Source organism: Bidens hawaiensis, unplaced genomic scaffold (assembly GCF_021521415.1).
Source record: "Bidens hawaiensis isolate Kalapana, Puna unplaced genomic scaffold, B.hawaiensis_p1.1 tig00020665_1, whole genome shotgun sequence".
Lineage (NCBI taxonomy): Eukaryota > Viridiplantae > Streptophyta > Magnoliopsida > Asterales > Asteraceae > Bidens > Bidens hawaiensis.
The window spans coordinates 136,284-151,949 of NW_027493169.1; the positions used below are offsets into that span (position 1 = coordinate 136,284).

The 15,666-nt window shown below is 33.2% G+C and overlaps 1 protein-coding gene and 1 pseudogene across 1 annotated transcript; both read right to left on the minus strand.

Moving 5' to 3' along the window:
- Positions 1-575: 575 nt before the first annotated feature.
- On the minus strand, positions 576-1,619 carry LOC143561375 (MYB-like transcription factor EOBII pseudogene; annotated as a pseudogene).
- Positions 1,620-3,506: 1,887 nt separating this feature from the next.
- LOC143561359 (cytochrome P450 85A1-like) lies at positions 3,507-8,319 on the minus strand. Its single transcript, XM_077049470.1, has 9 exons — positions 7,953-8,319; positions 6,764-7,085; positions 5,906-6,055; positions 5,560-5,805; positions 5,066-5,152; positions 4,854-4,932; positions 4,014-4,120; positions 3,793-3,917; positions 3,507-3,696 (listed from the first exon to the last, which is right to left on the minus strand). The coding sequence occupies exons 1-9, from the start codon at positions 8,141-8,143 to the stop codon at positions 3,603-3,605; spliced, it is 1,401 nt and encodes a 466-aa protein (XP_076905585.1). The 5' UTR covers positions 8,144-8,319; the 3' UTR covers positions 3,507-3,602.
- Positions 8,320-15,666: the final 7,347 nt, after the last annotated feature.

Genomic DNA, 15,666 nt, shown 5'->3' on the forward strand with positions numbered 1-15,666 from the left:
TGCACTTTTACAACTCTCTAATACCTTTGGGATATATAATTTCTATGATATTAACATTAGAGATCATATCCCAAAAATAGTATGCAATGTTAATACTATATAGAGGTGTTAATGCTAAAAGTAAATAAGGGTGTGACCATGTGCAAATAAAAAATGTTAGAACAAATATATAAATAGGAAATAAACAATACAAAAGGCAAGCATATGCTTAATTAACCTTTAGATTTTAACCCCAATCAACATATAAAACTTCATATTTCAAAATTCAACTATAAAAACATAAAAATAATAAAATAAAATAAATAAACAACCCAAATATTTTTCATACGTTTTTTCTTTATTGTGACAACCGTTACCAGTAAACTCAAAGAACCCATCAATCTTGACATGACACGTTTAGGATCATAAGTTTAGGCTACGTTGCCCGGATAATGTTTAATGAATGTCCTACAAGAACCGGAAGTAGTGAGGCGACTAATTAAAACGGTAAATATGTAATGCTAGCAACTCAAAATGTCCAATTCTTGATATATTGTTTTCTATATTCTCAAACTTATGAACTACTTATTGTTCCATCACGGTTGGTTTCGATGGTCATTGTCCAGATTCGACAAAAACTCGCTCCAAAAGCCGTCTTCCAACACAACATCCCACCATGAGTGAAAATCTTGAGCCACCAAACACTCATTATGTTGTTGATGTTGCTGCTGATCATTGCTTGTGCTTGAACTTTTGACACCAACAAGATCATCATCCATTTTGCCTATGTTGTTATCTTCCTGTTGATAATGTTGACCGCGCCTAAATATAGCTTCGAGCCTTTGCTTTTTATGGTTTTGTGATGGTGTTCCTTTCTTCTTAAAGTTGGTTCTCCAATAGTTCTTTATCTCATTATCTGTTCTCCCTGGCAAGTATCTAGCTATTGTAGACCATCTACACAAAATAAATAAACTTACTATAAATTTTTAATAACCGAAAGTACATATACAAACACACATGCGAAAGTTGAGAAGTGCATTACTTGTTTCCCCATAAAGCATGAAGTTCAATAATCATGCCTTCTTCTTGAGGTGTCAATTGACCTGTCTTAAGACCCGGTCTTAGATAATTCACCCACCTAACCTACAACTCTTCCCGCTTCTTTTTAACCCTAAAAATAAATACAACTCAACATATTATTAGTTCTGAAATAAACATTCATGTATATATAACCATTAGTCCGTTAGTTGTTAGTTCTACCTGAGCAACTAGCTACCGAACTCCATCTTCCTTCTCCATGCATTCTAACATATTCGATAAGCAAATCATCCTCTTCGCGTGTCCAAGGCCCCTTCCTCCATTCTTGATCTAGTATCCTCCAACCCGTCATTCCCGCCATTTTCTTTAACTTCTCTTAATATTCACTTGTTTTTTTTTATCTGCAAAAGTTATACAACACAACTACACGTAAAACCGAAACAACCCCTTTATATATTACCTCCAACAATCAATTTTTTGATATGGTGATCTCACTTTCCTAATATCTTGCTCCAAATCTACAAGTAAACCTTTTTGTTTCAAATCTTGATATGCAATCTTACACCTTTATAAAGATATTTACCAAAGCAACCAATCGCGTGCTCACACGTGTCACGAACTAGTAACTATAGTGTCTATACCCATAAAGTTTATTAGATTAGATCATAATTCTTCATCTAGGCTTAACTCATGTTTCCACTAACAAGAACACTTTAAAAGAAAGCACTAACATAAAACAATTCAAACAAAACAACTTGTGCCCAATAATAGTAACACATATGTCATATGGTAATCTATGTGACCGATATGTTTCATGCTGTTTCGGGTAACTTAACATTAGAATATGTTAAAGGCGATAAGTGCCTAGCGGACACGTGTGTGGTTGTTCGATTATAAGTGTAGTTTAATGTGTTGATATGCCTATTTAGGCACTTATGATCAACACTAAACCATTAACTAATACAAAGTTTTTGGATGTTGACATGCCAATGCCATTATAATATATTATGTGACACTAACTGTAGTTGATGTTAATAACATTTTGATCAATATTTAATTACAAGAAAGAAGGTGAAGTGAATTTGGTAATGTTTTTGAAGGCATCATAGAATCATAGTTCCCCTTCAAACTTGAATTGTCTTTAATTAGAAAAGTTGGTAGTAACTGTTTGTAACAAATATCATGGTATCAACTATCAAGCCTTTTGGCATGGCATTGTGAGTTGGTGTAAGATGCTTTTTATACCGGTTACCCACGCGGAAAGCAAAGGTTTTAATGCGGTTTATCTAACCGTGATGTGGTGCCTTTGGAAACACACGAAATGAGTCAATATTTGATCGGAAACTGACTAAGAATAGTAACGTTTTGGGTGAAATTAAAGCTTTGAGTTATTTGTGGATTTGTAATAGTTCCAATAATTTGGTTGTCACGTGGGAAAGTTGGAGCAGGGGCGAAGGTTAGTGACCCCCCCCCCCCCGGTTTTTTTTGTAATAGTGTAAATTTACATGTTTTCGTTCGAAAATTTATATACGTAATGTAAATTTAGCTGTTTTCAGCCGAAAATTTGAGCCCAGCTCCCTCCGTTTTTGAAATTCTTTATACATTTTGTGCCCGGCCCCCGGTGTCTTAGTCCAAGCTTCGCCACTAAGTTGGAGAATCTTTGATTTTATTGGGGTGTAGGTGGTTTTGGTATTCTTGTTTTGTTTGGAGGTGCGGTTCTTATGTCGGTTTAGCGACTTGCTAGTTCGGCATGTTTTTTCTAATAAAGTTTTTTGTTTGGTCGTTAAAAAAAAAGAATTATTATCATGACTATATTATAAAAGTTAAAACTAAATGTTAGTTCTTCATGGGGTTTACAGAAATTAATACTAACACAAATGTCGTAATATAGTGGTAAGTATTCCCGCCTGTCACCCGGGTGACCCGGGTTCAATCCCCGGCAACAGCGTTATATATTTTTTGCAGTATAAACTAATGGGCTTTAGTAGCCTGGACACCTATAGCTTTTATGGACCAAATGTTGGGCGTTATAACTTTCTGTAAACTTCTGTTTTCATGATGGGCTTTAGTGGCCTATAGCTTTATGGGCTAAATGTTTGTACATATCAAGATTTTATAACTAAACTAATTATGTTTTGATAATATTTCTATTAAATAAGTTGAAGTTTAACAAATTTATGTAAAAAAAACATCACATAATCAGAATGGCACTAATCACAATTTAATTAACTCGAGTTCGTTTTGATCATACTTTTTTTATTTAAAAACAAAACAAGTCTATATTTAGAATAACTCGTTTTGAACCAACACTTTTATGAGTTTATCATGCCCGCTCACTAGAACGAATAAACAAATAACTCTGAAATAAGTAAACCAAATGTTTATAAATAATGGAATACAAATTTCAATAAACAAACATATAGGACATAAATTTGCAAAAATTAATAATGACATTATTAATAAGTAAAAAGAAAAAACCCTACTTTGTTAGAAAAATATTTTTGTACAATCTCTAGCAATGTGTCAAAATCTACTACTATCAATCATTTGTACATGTACACTCTGGGATTTTATTATTATTATATTTATGCACATAAATCCGAAACCCTAATATGTAACCCATTTGGTGCTTCAACTCTTGGGAATTTCATTAGCTTGTCTCCTCCAACCTCTTCCCACCTACATATATTTTTATTTAAATCCAAATTATTCATTTAACACTTATAATTTTCAAATAATAAATAAATAATATCATTATTTAAAACCGCTAAGTACCTGTGTTTAGTTACAAAGTAGTGAAGGAAAGTCGATATTTCTGCAATGCCGAGTTCTTTTCCAGGGCATTGTCGCGTCCCACCTCCAAATATAAAGAAATAATTTTGTGTCTCCAAGCTTCGATCCTATAATTTACGAAGAATACACACAATTAGTATTTTGTGGTTCTCGCAGTTCTATAGTAATAAGTATGCCCTTAAATAAGTAAAAGGGAAACTTACCAGCCATCTCCATGGGTTGAAGGTATATGGATCCGGGTACAAACACGGATCATAGTTTATTTCTCTTGTATATACATATATCCTCCATCCTTCTGGAATCACAAATCCTGCAAAAAAAATACAACCCGAGTTCTTAAAACCAAACAAAACGACGCAAGTTATTTTCTAGCAGTTTTTAAATCACGAGCATTGAAAAACGCCCATTCGGGATCTTGAAGCTATCAAGAGGATCTAGTTTTGGGTTTCTTATAAGCTTTATGAAATAGTTTTGGTGTGATGGTAGAAAATAAACAACATTAAGATTATAATTATTGAATTACAAAATAATAATAGAGGGGTCATGGCCTCAAGTAATCCAAGCTGGAAGAGTACTACACCATGTGGATTATGATGTGTGGTAGGGTCCATGGTTAGATGATGACACCATTTACAGCCCAAAGAGCCCCCTTAAAACAAGCTTCAAATCAAATCTCAATTTATATATTTTATCTTATTTTGTGCTTTTCAATTATATTCCATTTCTTAAAAAATATAATATATTATTTTTTATTTTCTTCAAATACATAATTTTTATAGCTTATTATTCCTTATAAACTAATAAATTACTAACTTTTATTCATCAAAGATATAACTGGATTTATTATCAGTCCCGAGTTAACGGTTAACCGATCATATTTCTAATAACCAAACTCTTTATAATCAAAACGATCAGTTACGAGTTTGGTATTTACATGTAACTGAACTGAACTAGTTGATTCTTACGTGTATATATTATATGTAAATATTTTTTTAAAATAATATAAAATAAAAATAAGAAAATTAATTTATAAAAACACTCACCATTGAGTTCCATTTCCTTGGTAGTTTTCCTCAAAACACCATTAACAATAGTTGCCAATCTGGAGGTTTCAAAGATCACCTGCAACCATCCAACATGATAACTTAAATTAATAAAAACTATTTAATAATTTCAATTAAATATTAAAACATTCTAAAAGAATATCTACATAAATTCCCTAAATTTAATGAATTAATAAATAATCCAAACCTACCGCACGAGTGAACTTCATGGACTTGTAGTCATTCCAGTCAAGTGGGTCCTCTGCCATTTTTCTCTCTCTGATTCCTAAATGTTCCTTCTACAAAATTTATATAAAAAAATCAAAACTTTTTTTAAAAAAATAATAAAAAAATAATAATTTTTTTACCCAATTTCCAGAATCAAGATTATTAAAAAAAAATACTAAAAAAATCAAAACTTTAATACAAAGATAATAAAAAATAATAACTTTTTCCCCCAATTTCAAGAATCAATATTATAAAAAAATATTAAAAAAATCAAAACTTCAATACAAAAATTAAAAAAATAATATTTTTTCTTCCAAGTTTAAGAATCAAGATTATTAAAATATACTAAAAAAATCAAAACTTTATTACACAAAAATTTTAAAAAAATTCAAGATAATCAAAAAAATTTTAAAAAAATCAATACTTTATTACACAAAAATAATAAAATAAATTCAAGATTATTAAAAAAAAAACTTACTCTAAGTTCTTCAAGAACTCTTGGATGATCATGCAAATACTTAACAGCCATCATTGAAGTAGTGGAAACTGTTTCATACCCAGAATACAAAATTGTAATTATTTGATCAATTATCTCTTCATCACTCAACTTATATCTGTTTTCCACACTACCCATCAAAGAACTCAACATATCTTCATGTGTTTCTTGAGACTTTCTTCTTTCATTAATCAACTCACCCAACATTCTCACTACATTCTTTCTTGCCTGCAATAAAGTTTCAAACTTTAACCTTCAAACCCAATGAAAATTATTTAAAATATTTTAAAAATTTTAAAAAATGACAACTTTGATGCATATTTCAAACCTGTAATCCTTTATGGTAATTTGTGTTTGGAAGGTTAATGGGAAGTGAAAGTGTTCCCAGTACCAGTTTGAAGAATTCAGGCATGAATTCTTTGGATAGTGAGCAGGATTCATCTCCAGAAATTTGTTTGAGTGATGATAATAGTGCCATCTGTGATAATAATTTGAAAAAGATTTAGAAACAGAGTAAAACAGAGTGAAACAGAGTGTAATAATAATCAAGTGTGTACAAGAAACCGAAAAAACCAATTCGAAACCTAAAAACAGAACCAAAACAAATCCGACAGTTTGGTTTTATGTTTTTTTTAAACTGAACTTACAGTTCGGTTTTGGTTTCATGCATAAAAGAAAACCAGAAAACCGAACCGAACTGAATTTTTAAGATTTTTATTTTTTTTTATTTTTAGTAAAAATAATAATTTAATAATATGTAACTAAAATATTTTTAACCAAATGTGTAATATTCATCATATTTGCCATTCTTTTTTTTTTTCAGCCTAAAATTTTCAAGCGTATATAACAAAAACCGAATGCCCAGCTTTTTTTTCAGCCTGAAATTTTCAAGCTCAAATAGCAAAAACCAAAAGACCTGTAAGTTCGGTTTTGGTTTTTCATGCAAAATGAAAACAAAAAAACCGAACCGAATGCCCAACTTTTTTTCAATATAAAATTTTCAAGCTCAAGTAGTAAAAACAAAAAGCCCTGAAACCGAATGATTTTAAGAATCCAAAAACCAAAATTTTGATTTTCGGTCTGGTTTTAGCCTAAAACATTACCGAACCACAGCACGCACAACGTTAATAATAATAATAAAATATAGAGTTGTACTTTATAGTACAATGAAATGATGCAAACATACCTCCTTGGTTTTCTCTTGGATGTCAATGATTTGATTAGTCCAGTTATCAAGATGGGATCTCATGAAAAGATCAATTTTGGGTAGAATTTGTTGTCTTATTATTGAAGGGCTAACAAGTGATAACAATGCACCTCTCATGTTTTTATGAGCAGGACCATGAACAGCTGCAATATTTGATTTTCCCAATATTTCAAGCATTGACTGAGGGTACCCTGGAAGGATACCTTTGCCTTCATTCATTAGTATGTATCTATTCAGCTCTGGGTCCATTGAAACAATTGTTGGACACCCCAATATGTGAGATTTGAACACACTTCCATACCTGTTGTTTCAAGAACCACATAAAGGTTAAGTGGGCTTTTTTTTTTTCAATAAAATACTTAAATGGGAATGTGTACTTGTGAGATGGGGTTGTGATAAAGATTAAGAAAAACTGAAAAAGGGTGTTTTTTTAGTGTCAAATCAAGAACCACATGTGAAGAAGAAGCTGCTAAAGCAATTATAGTGAAATGATGCATTTTTTGAGTTGGGGTTTCCAAGAAAATCAAGAAAAAGTTTGCTACTTATCAAAAGAAAGTGCATTTTCAGATGGGTTTCTCAATAAATCAAGGAAAAAAAGTAACCTTTTTACATTTTCATCAAGAAACACAAGTGAAATTGTCAAATTACTAAAAAGGTAGCTTTTTTTCTTGATTTCTTTTCTGTGTCTGATTCATTTATTAAACGAACGAATATAAACAAACTTTCCATCAAAGTACCGAAAACCGGACTCTGGTTCGCTCACAGACTTACTAAGAAGGTCAAGAAAAAGTTTGCTACTTATAAAGAAAAAGAGTGCAATTTTTAGATGAGTTTCTCAAGAAATCAAGAAAAAAAAAGTAGCTTTTTTACATTTATAACAAGAAACACAAGTGAAATTGTCAAATTAATAAAAAAAGTAGCTTTTTTTCTTGATTTCTTGATAAACCCATCTAAAAAATATTTCCATCCATGTTCGGTTCATTTATTAAACAGACAAACATAAACAAACGTCTGGTTCGCTTACAGCCTTGATGTAACAGTAACATCAAGAACAAAGTGAAATGACTAAAACACCCAAAGTCCCAAAGTGAGTAACTTGGTGAAGAAATCAAGAAAAAAGTTTTTTTTTTTTTAAATATGAAAAAAAAAAAAAAGTTATCAGCAGCACCTTGCTCTCTGGTTTTTCATGAAACTGGGGCCTTGTTTGAGAAAATCAGTGGTCTCACCAAAAAGTGGCCAACCCATGGTACCAGGGGGCAAACCATTCTTTCTATACTTCATTTCATTCCATCTCAAAAGGGCAGTGCTCAATAGGCAAAGTCCCAAAACAACACCAATAATCACTACCAAAACAGCCATGGATGGATGTATTAAGCTCTCTTTATTATCAACCTTGTTGTGTGTATATATTTATTTATTTATAAAGAGAGAGATAAGCAAGTAGAAGAGAGAAGTTGGCTCAGAGAGTTTGGTGATCAAGAATGTGTATATATAGGCCCTGGTGGGAGGGTGGGTGGGTGGGATGAATGGATGGATGGGGGCTTGGTGGGATGAATGGATGGATGGGGGGAGGTGCCATGTGTTGAGGTAAAAAAGAGTGACTTTTACTGTCCCAAAAAAGTAATTTTACTCCATTATTACAGTTACTAGTTTTCCTATACGTCTAATAATATTTATAACTTTCACTTATGTTAGTAATAAGACGTGAAGGATGGAGAACTATGACGGTACCGAGTACACTAAACTCTAATTAATTCTGCATTGTTATCTTATTTTTACCCTGGACTACCTTTACGAGTTCTTTACGAGTTGGTGGCATGTCACTTAAATACTCAACTAATTTTAATTTTATTTAACAAATTAAAATTTTAAAACTCGAAAGTAATTGAAAGTATTATTTAATTTTATAATGTTATTTTATAAAATAATGTGTATAAAATTAATAGAAAGTGTTATTTAAAAGTGTAAAAGAAAAATAAAATAAAAAATAACGGTAAAAAATAAAACCGTTTGGCACACACCCCAAGACCCTTCCGATTATCTTCAAAGGCGGATACAACCCTTAGGGTTGTTTTTTAGTCCGGCGACGGTGTTCCCGCGAAGGACACCACCTCTTGGTAGGGATGAACGTTTCGGTACGGGTATCGATTGGTACCGGTACCGAATCTGTACCAAGTTTTGAATTTTCGGTATCGGAACAGATATTTCCTGAATTTTGCACTAAATATCAGTACCGAACCGAACATTTTAGCACCGGTACCAAATACTTCGAATTTCAGGATTAATTTATTTAACAAATTAAAATTTTAATTTTATTTAACAAATTAAAATTTTAAAACTCGAAAGTAATTGAAAGTATTATTTAATTTTATAATGTTATTTTATAAAATAATGTGTATAAAATTAATAGAAAGTGTTATTTAAAAGTGTAAATGAAAAATAAAATAAAAAATAACGGTAAAAAATAAAACCGTTTGGCACACACCCCAATACCCTTCCGATTTTCTTCAAAGGCGGATACAACCCTTAGGGTTGTTTTTTAGTCCGGCGACGGTGTTCCCGCGAAGGACACCACCTCTTGGTAGGGATGAACGTTTCGGTACGGGTATCGATTGGTACCGGTACCGAATCTGTACCAAGTTTTGAATTTTCAGTATCGGAACAGATATTTTCTGAATTTTGCACTAAATATCAGTACCGAACCGAACATTTTAGCACCGGTACCAAATACTTCGAATTTCAGGATTAGAGTTTTCAGGATCGGTAACAATATCATATCGAGCTCATCCCTACCCCTTGGAGGTACCCGAGCTCTACCCTAAGAACGGAGCGAGTCCTCTAGTTTTTTTTCCCACTTTTCCCCTCATGTCACATCAGCTTTCACCCCCCCCCCCCCCCCCGATTTCATGGTGTCATCCCACGTTTTCATTTTTTTCAAAGGCCAAACCACTCAAATTGGAATCGGGAGAAACCTGTGTGTAGTCCACGAACTCCATGGAAATGAACCTGGATCACGGGGTGATCTTCACATTGGTGTTTCCTCGTGAGTTTCTAGCTCTCACTTTGTCCCCTTTAATTGTATGTACCGGAAAAGTAACTTCACATGTTTATAATAAACAATAGATTATTTTTCATCCATATTAAAATGATTTACATTCATTTATCATCATCATCATCATCATCATCATCATCATCATCATCATCGTACTTAGTATATCCCATCAATGGCAAAGCTATGGTAGGGTCCTTCCATCATTTACATTCATTTAAAACGATGTAAATGAAAGTTTGTAACGATCAATTAGTTAAAATTTAATTTATAAATATCTAATTTTCACAAATAAACTTTTTTAACTATTATTCTCATCACTCTAGAGGCCCAAACTAAGTTAGCCCATTAAAGATTCAATAAGGTATTACTTCCCATAATTTGCACTCCCATTTCAAGATTACCCATGAACTAATCCTTATTGATCAAGTCATTAAAAGTTTGCTTAATGATATTTATACTAGTAGGACTAGAGATGGTAATGAGAGTGGGTTGAGTCAGGATGAGTATGAGGTCAGGATGGATATTTAAAATAGAGGGTTAGGATGGATATGGGTCAAGATGGGTTAGTTTCAGTTTAAAAAACCCCTCAAAAAAATATTCAAAAAAACTATTAAAAAAATAATAACTCAAAATATAAATAAAAAACGCAAAATGTAAAATAATTAAAATGTTTTCCCCATCATCCTCGTTCATTAAAAAAAAAAACTGTTTCGTACCGGTTCAGGTTCAAGTTTTTCGGGGGTTTTTTTCGGTTCGGTTTTGTTTTTTTCATTTCGGTCGGTTTCGGTATCTGTTCGGTTTCAATGATTTCGGATTCGATTTCTCGGTTTTTTCGGTTTCAGTGTTGTTTTCTTTTAGTCAGTTTTTTCGGTTTCATTTTGTTTTTCTTGTTTCGTTTCGATTCATTTGTTTTATTTTGGTCGGCTACGTTTCAGTTTTTTTGTTTCGTTTTGGTAAGCTTTTTGATTGCATTTTGCCTTTTTTGTTTCGTTTTGGTCAGTTTTTTTTATTTCGGTTCAGTTTCGTTTAAGTTTTTTTGTTTCGTTTGTTCGGTTCGGTGTTTTTAATTCGTTTTGGTCCGGTTTTTAAACTGCATTTAGTTTTTTTAAGTTTCCTTTTGGTCAGTTTTTCAGTTTCAATTCGGTTTTTGTGTTTCGTTTAGGTCATTTTTCTATTTCGGTTCAGTTTCGTTTCTGTTTTTTTGTTTCGCTTTGGTTGGTTCATTGTTTTTGTTTTGTTTTGGTCAGGTTTTCAGTTGCATTTCGCTTTTTTTGTTTCGTTTTGCTCGTTTTCTATTTCGGCTAAGTTTCGTTTTTTTTTGTTTTGTTTCGGTCGATTCGGTGTTTTTGTTTTGTATTGATTTAAACTTTTCAGTTGCATTTCGCTTTTTTTGTTTCGTTTTGGCCAGCTTTTCGGTTTCATATCGGTTTTTTTGTTTCGTTTTGGTCGTTTTTCTATTACGATTCAGTTTTGTTTCGATTTGGTCGATTCGGTGTTTCTGTTTTGTTTTGGTTAGCTTTTCGGTTGCATTTCGCTTTTTTTTGTTTCGTTTTAGTCAGTTTTTCGGTTTCATTCCCATTATTTTTTGTTTCGTTTTGGTCGTTTTTCTATTACGGTTCAGTTTCATTTTTGTTTCGTTTTAGTCGGTTCGGAGTTTTTGTTTCGTTTTGATCGTTTTTTGAGTTTCGGATAAGTTTTATTTCGCACGTGATAGTTTGGATATTTTGAATTAGATAAATTTTGGATAACTTGGATATTTTGTTTTAACCCATTTTAACCTATGAATGAAAGCCACTTGTATATTTCCAACCCATCCTGACCCACTTGAAGAATTTTTGTAATCCATTCTAACCCATTTAACTTTTAAAGTTTATCCATCTTGACCCAAAACAATCCATTTGAGTTGGGTTTGCCACCCTTAAGTAGGACAATGAATGAATTACATGGAGGTGACGGATGTCAATGCCATGGACGTATTTTGACCGATGAACAACGATATGTTGTTCATGGTAACGAGCAAGCTCACTCTGCTCACATACGCTGTGTGTGGTCTTTCTGTTTTTAACTAATTTAAGAGAATAATATTTGTGTTATGTTTATAATTCATGGTAACGGACAATCACCTCTTTTGATGAATATACGGTGTTAATGATGATCATGGTTGATGATGGAGGCTTGCATATAACTTATCATGATCAAGAACATATAACTTATCATGATCGAGTCAATTAAAAATTCAATTTGGCTCGGCTTTATCATCCATAATTGCTTTCTCATGATGTGTGAGATAGGGAAAAATGCAAAAGGTTCTAAGAGATTTAGAGATTTAAAGAGTTCTAATATTTTAAAGGGCCGTGTCTTCTGTTTTAATACTTGTAATTACTAAAAACTTGTAAAATTATTTTTGTCATCCTCATGTGCATGATAATATGTGTGTGTATTCGTATGGGGGATGTTATGCAGAAAGTTTTTGGGATGCATGGAACGTAGGGTTGACAGTTTCTAACACATATCTATAAACACGACATGAAACGCCATAGAATTAAACATGTTTGGATTTTTGTTTAACAGGTATCATGTGTTAAATAAGTTGACATATCTCAGACCTGATTAATTTTGTGTCTAAAACGGTTAAACACATGTTAGTGACTTATTTAAATTTTTATTTTTTATAATAAAATGCATGCCCTACAAGTGGATGTTATGATTTGAGTTTATTCTTTTGTGGAATTTTGCTTTAAACACGTTAAAGACTATGTATCAGTTAAAACTTCTATAAACTTTTTTGACTACTATGTGATAATTATCGTGTCACATTCTTTTCAAGCACCACATGTAATTGTCTCTTGTAGTTTCGTATGTAACCTGCTATGTAGCACTAACAAAATACAAGATAAATCATCTTGTTTCTATAAAATGATTAAAATGCAATATTTATTCATTTCTTGGAGCGTTTAAAAAAAATAAATAAATAGATTCATTTATTAATAGAGCCTACAAATGTGTATTTATGTATATCATATGTAGGTATCTTTCAACACTGAAGAAGCGTGTATCGACTTACTTGTATACGATCAACGTTCCTCGGGTACGAGTGTGCTATATCACCGATGGTTTTCCGGGATACAAGTTCTTCCACCTACAAAACGAACAGTACCGTGAGCTTACCCCTCAGAAAGGGACAGAGGGGTCCTCTTTGGGGTAACCCTCCGGTGTGAGAATCAGGTATTGTAGGAGAAGATAATCAAGATGTGAAAATGAGTAAAGGACTTAGAGTAAATTTTCTTGCCTGCCTCCAACTGTGGAGGTGGTGTGGTATTTATAGTATTAGGGTTTCCAATGATTGGGCTCAGACCCAATTAGGGCCTTTTTGGCCTCCTCCTATTGCTTCTCGCCACGTGTACTTAGGACACCTGGTGCTTTTTCATTGATTATTCTCTGACCAAGGTATTTCACCTGACCTATGTGCCATCACGTGGTGGCACATGGGCTTTGCTGAGTTGTCCACCCTTCATTGGCAGCTGTCAACATCAGCACATTCTTTATTCCTTAAAAGATACCTTCTGGAAGGTTGCCTGATGAGTACAATCATGGTTGTCCTTATCCTGATTTGGAATAGACTATTGTCTCATTTGTTGTGTGTCGCTTACGCGCGGCCTTTATGCGCCTATCCCGGGGATGCACAAGGTCTTCTCTTTATTCTCACAGATGTTGCATGCGCTTGCGCGTATGTGATATGCGTCACGCGCAGATGTTTCATGCGCTTGCGCATAGGTTTTGGCTTTGTGTCTTCATGACATCCTGATTTCAAGCCTCTTGTCTATATCTTGTGGGTTGACCCGCCTCGCTCGATGTTAAGGCGGGTGCATACCCCTTCAAACACAATATATACATGTGTACATAAATGCTTAATTTTTTTTTGAACGGCCAACTAAGTAACGCCAAGTATCCCGTACGCGGCCCCCATTGGCTAAAGGTAGCCCGAGCCGGCCACTAGTCCGGACGGACGGTGCCTCTAGCGGTCCACCTGTTGAGGGATTCACCGGATAAAACCCAACCTCCACGCCCGCCAAACGGCACGACAGCGAAGAGCCGGTAAAATCGGGTGAGATCAGGACTCGAACCCTGGCAAGCCAGGGTCATCCCTCATATCTCCCATATAAGTTGGTGGTAGTGAGATTTGATCCATCTACCTCTCACTTATAAAGTAAGTGCTCTATTATTGAATCACAACCAACTTATGTACACAAATGCTTAATAGTGAGAGAAAAAAAACATATGGATAAATTAGTTTAATGATTATATATATTATGCTAATATTGAGTAGAAAATTAGGAAAATGTAAAAAAAAAACTTTATTTAATTATATAAAGATATATATGAGGGCATTCACATTCTATCCATCATTTTCTATGAGGTTTTTATAATATAGGAAGTTTAATTGAGGTTTTTTAAGGTGTTATAAGTGGATTAAAAAAAATATAATGATCTTCTGTATATTAAAAAGTTTGTGTTACACTCTATAAATTTATTTAATATATTTTGAAAAGTTTGTGTTACACTCTATAAATTTATTTAATATATTTTGAAAGTGGGGAAGAAAAAAGAAAGGTAATGATAAACATATAAAAAAATATTATTTAATTAAAAAATTGAGAGAAAAAAATAATGTTTTTTTTGGGTTATAATCTAGGTTTGGAGAAAGATGAAATATGAATGATATGAGAAATCAAATATGAGAGATTTTTAAATAGTTAACAAAATTCAGGGATAAAAATATTCATTTAGTTAAATTATAAGGACGTCGCTAAGATATTTCAAAGTCAATGCCGATAAGCCCCTCCCAAGGCCCTATGTTGTGGTGCTTGAGGCGTTAAAGTGTGATGAAACTTGAGTAAGAGGTATATTTTTTTGGAGTTTTTAGAATATGAAAACGAGAACTTTTTTTTCTTTATTTGACCTACTTTGGCTGGATGAATGAAAACTTTCACGCCCGATTTGAGGTCGCATGTGAAGCGTTTTGTAGTTAATAGCCCCAACACATATCCTTATACCATTTTTTTAGGTAAAACTTATGTATTCAATGCAAACTAAATAGTGTGTATATGATTTTTAATAACATTTGGAACTACCCTCAATATCAAGCGGGTTTTCCTAATACGTGATGTCAACTATTTACACTAATTTTGGCGCATTAGACCTGACTTACTCAGCAACACCATCAAGAAACAAACGCACCTTTGTAAGAAAACTTTCTTAAGTCAAGATCTATGATTTTGTCCAACTGGTTAGAGTACGACATCGAAAGACTTCAATTTAAGAAGAAAAGAGGGGTTGGGGGGGGGGGGGGTTGTCTTGGGTTCAAGTGACAAAAATAGGTGACTCAAGTTAGGTAATGGAGTTTTCTCACCTATAGGCGCGTTTTCTCCTGAGAGTGAAATTGAAATAATCAGGCTGGTTAATAACCCGTCAATAATCCAAACTGACCGTTCAAAAAAGAACCACAAGCCTTAACCATCAGTCTCGTGTAATATGTGTATATAATATGCATAATGTAGGATTATTTCTTGGGATACTACCCTCATAGAGGGTTGTAGGTAAATATTAATTGGAGGATAAAGACTTGGAGGGGGGGGGGGGGGGGGGTTAGAAGTTTGAAATTGGTGATGGGAGTTAACTTATTCCATGTGTTGCCTTTCTGATCCTTTTTGACTTATGGTCTCCTCGTTCTTCTATGTATTGTCCTATTGGACCCTTTATGCACCCATACATTTTACAATTTATCACATACAAGTTGAATAAATTTTAAATGTTTTATAAAATGTGCAAA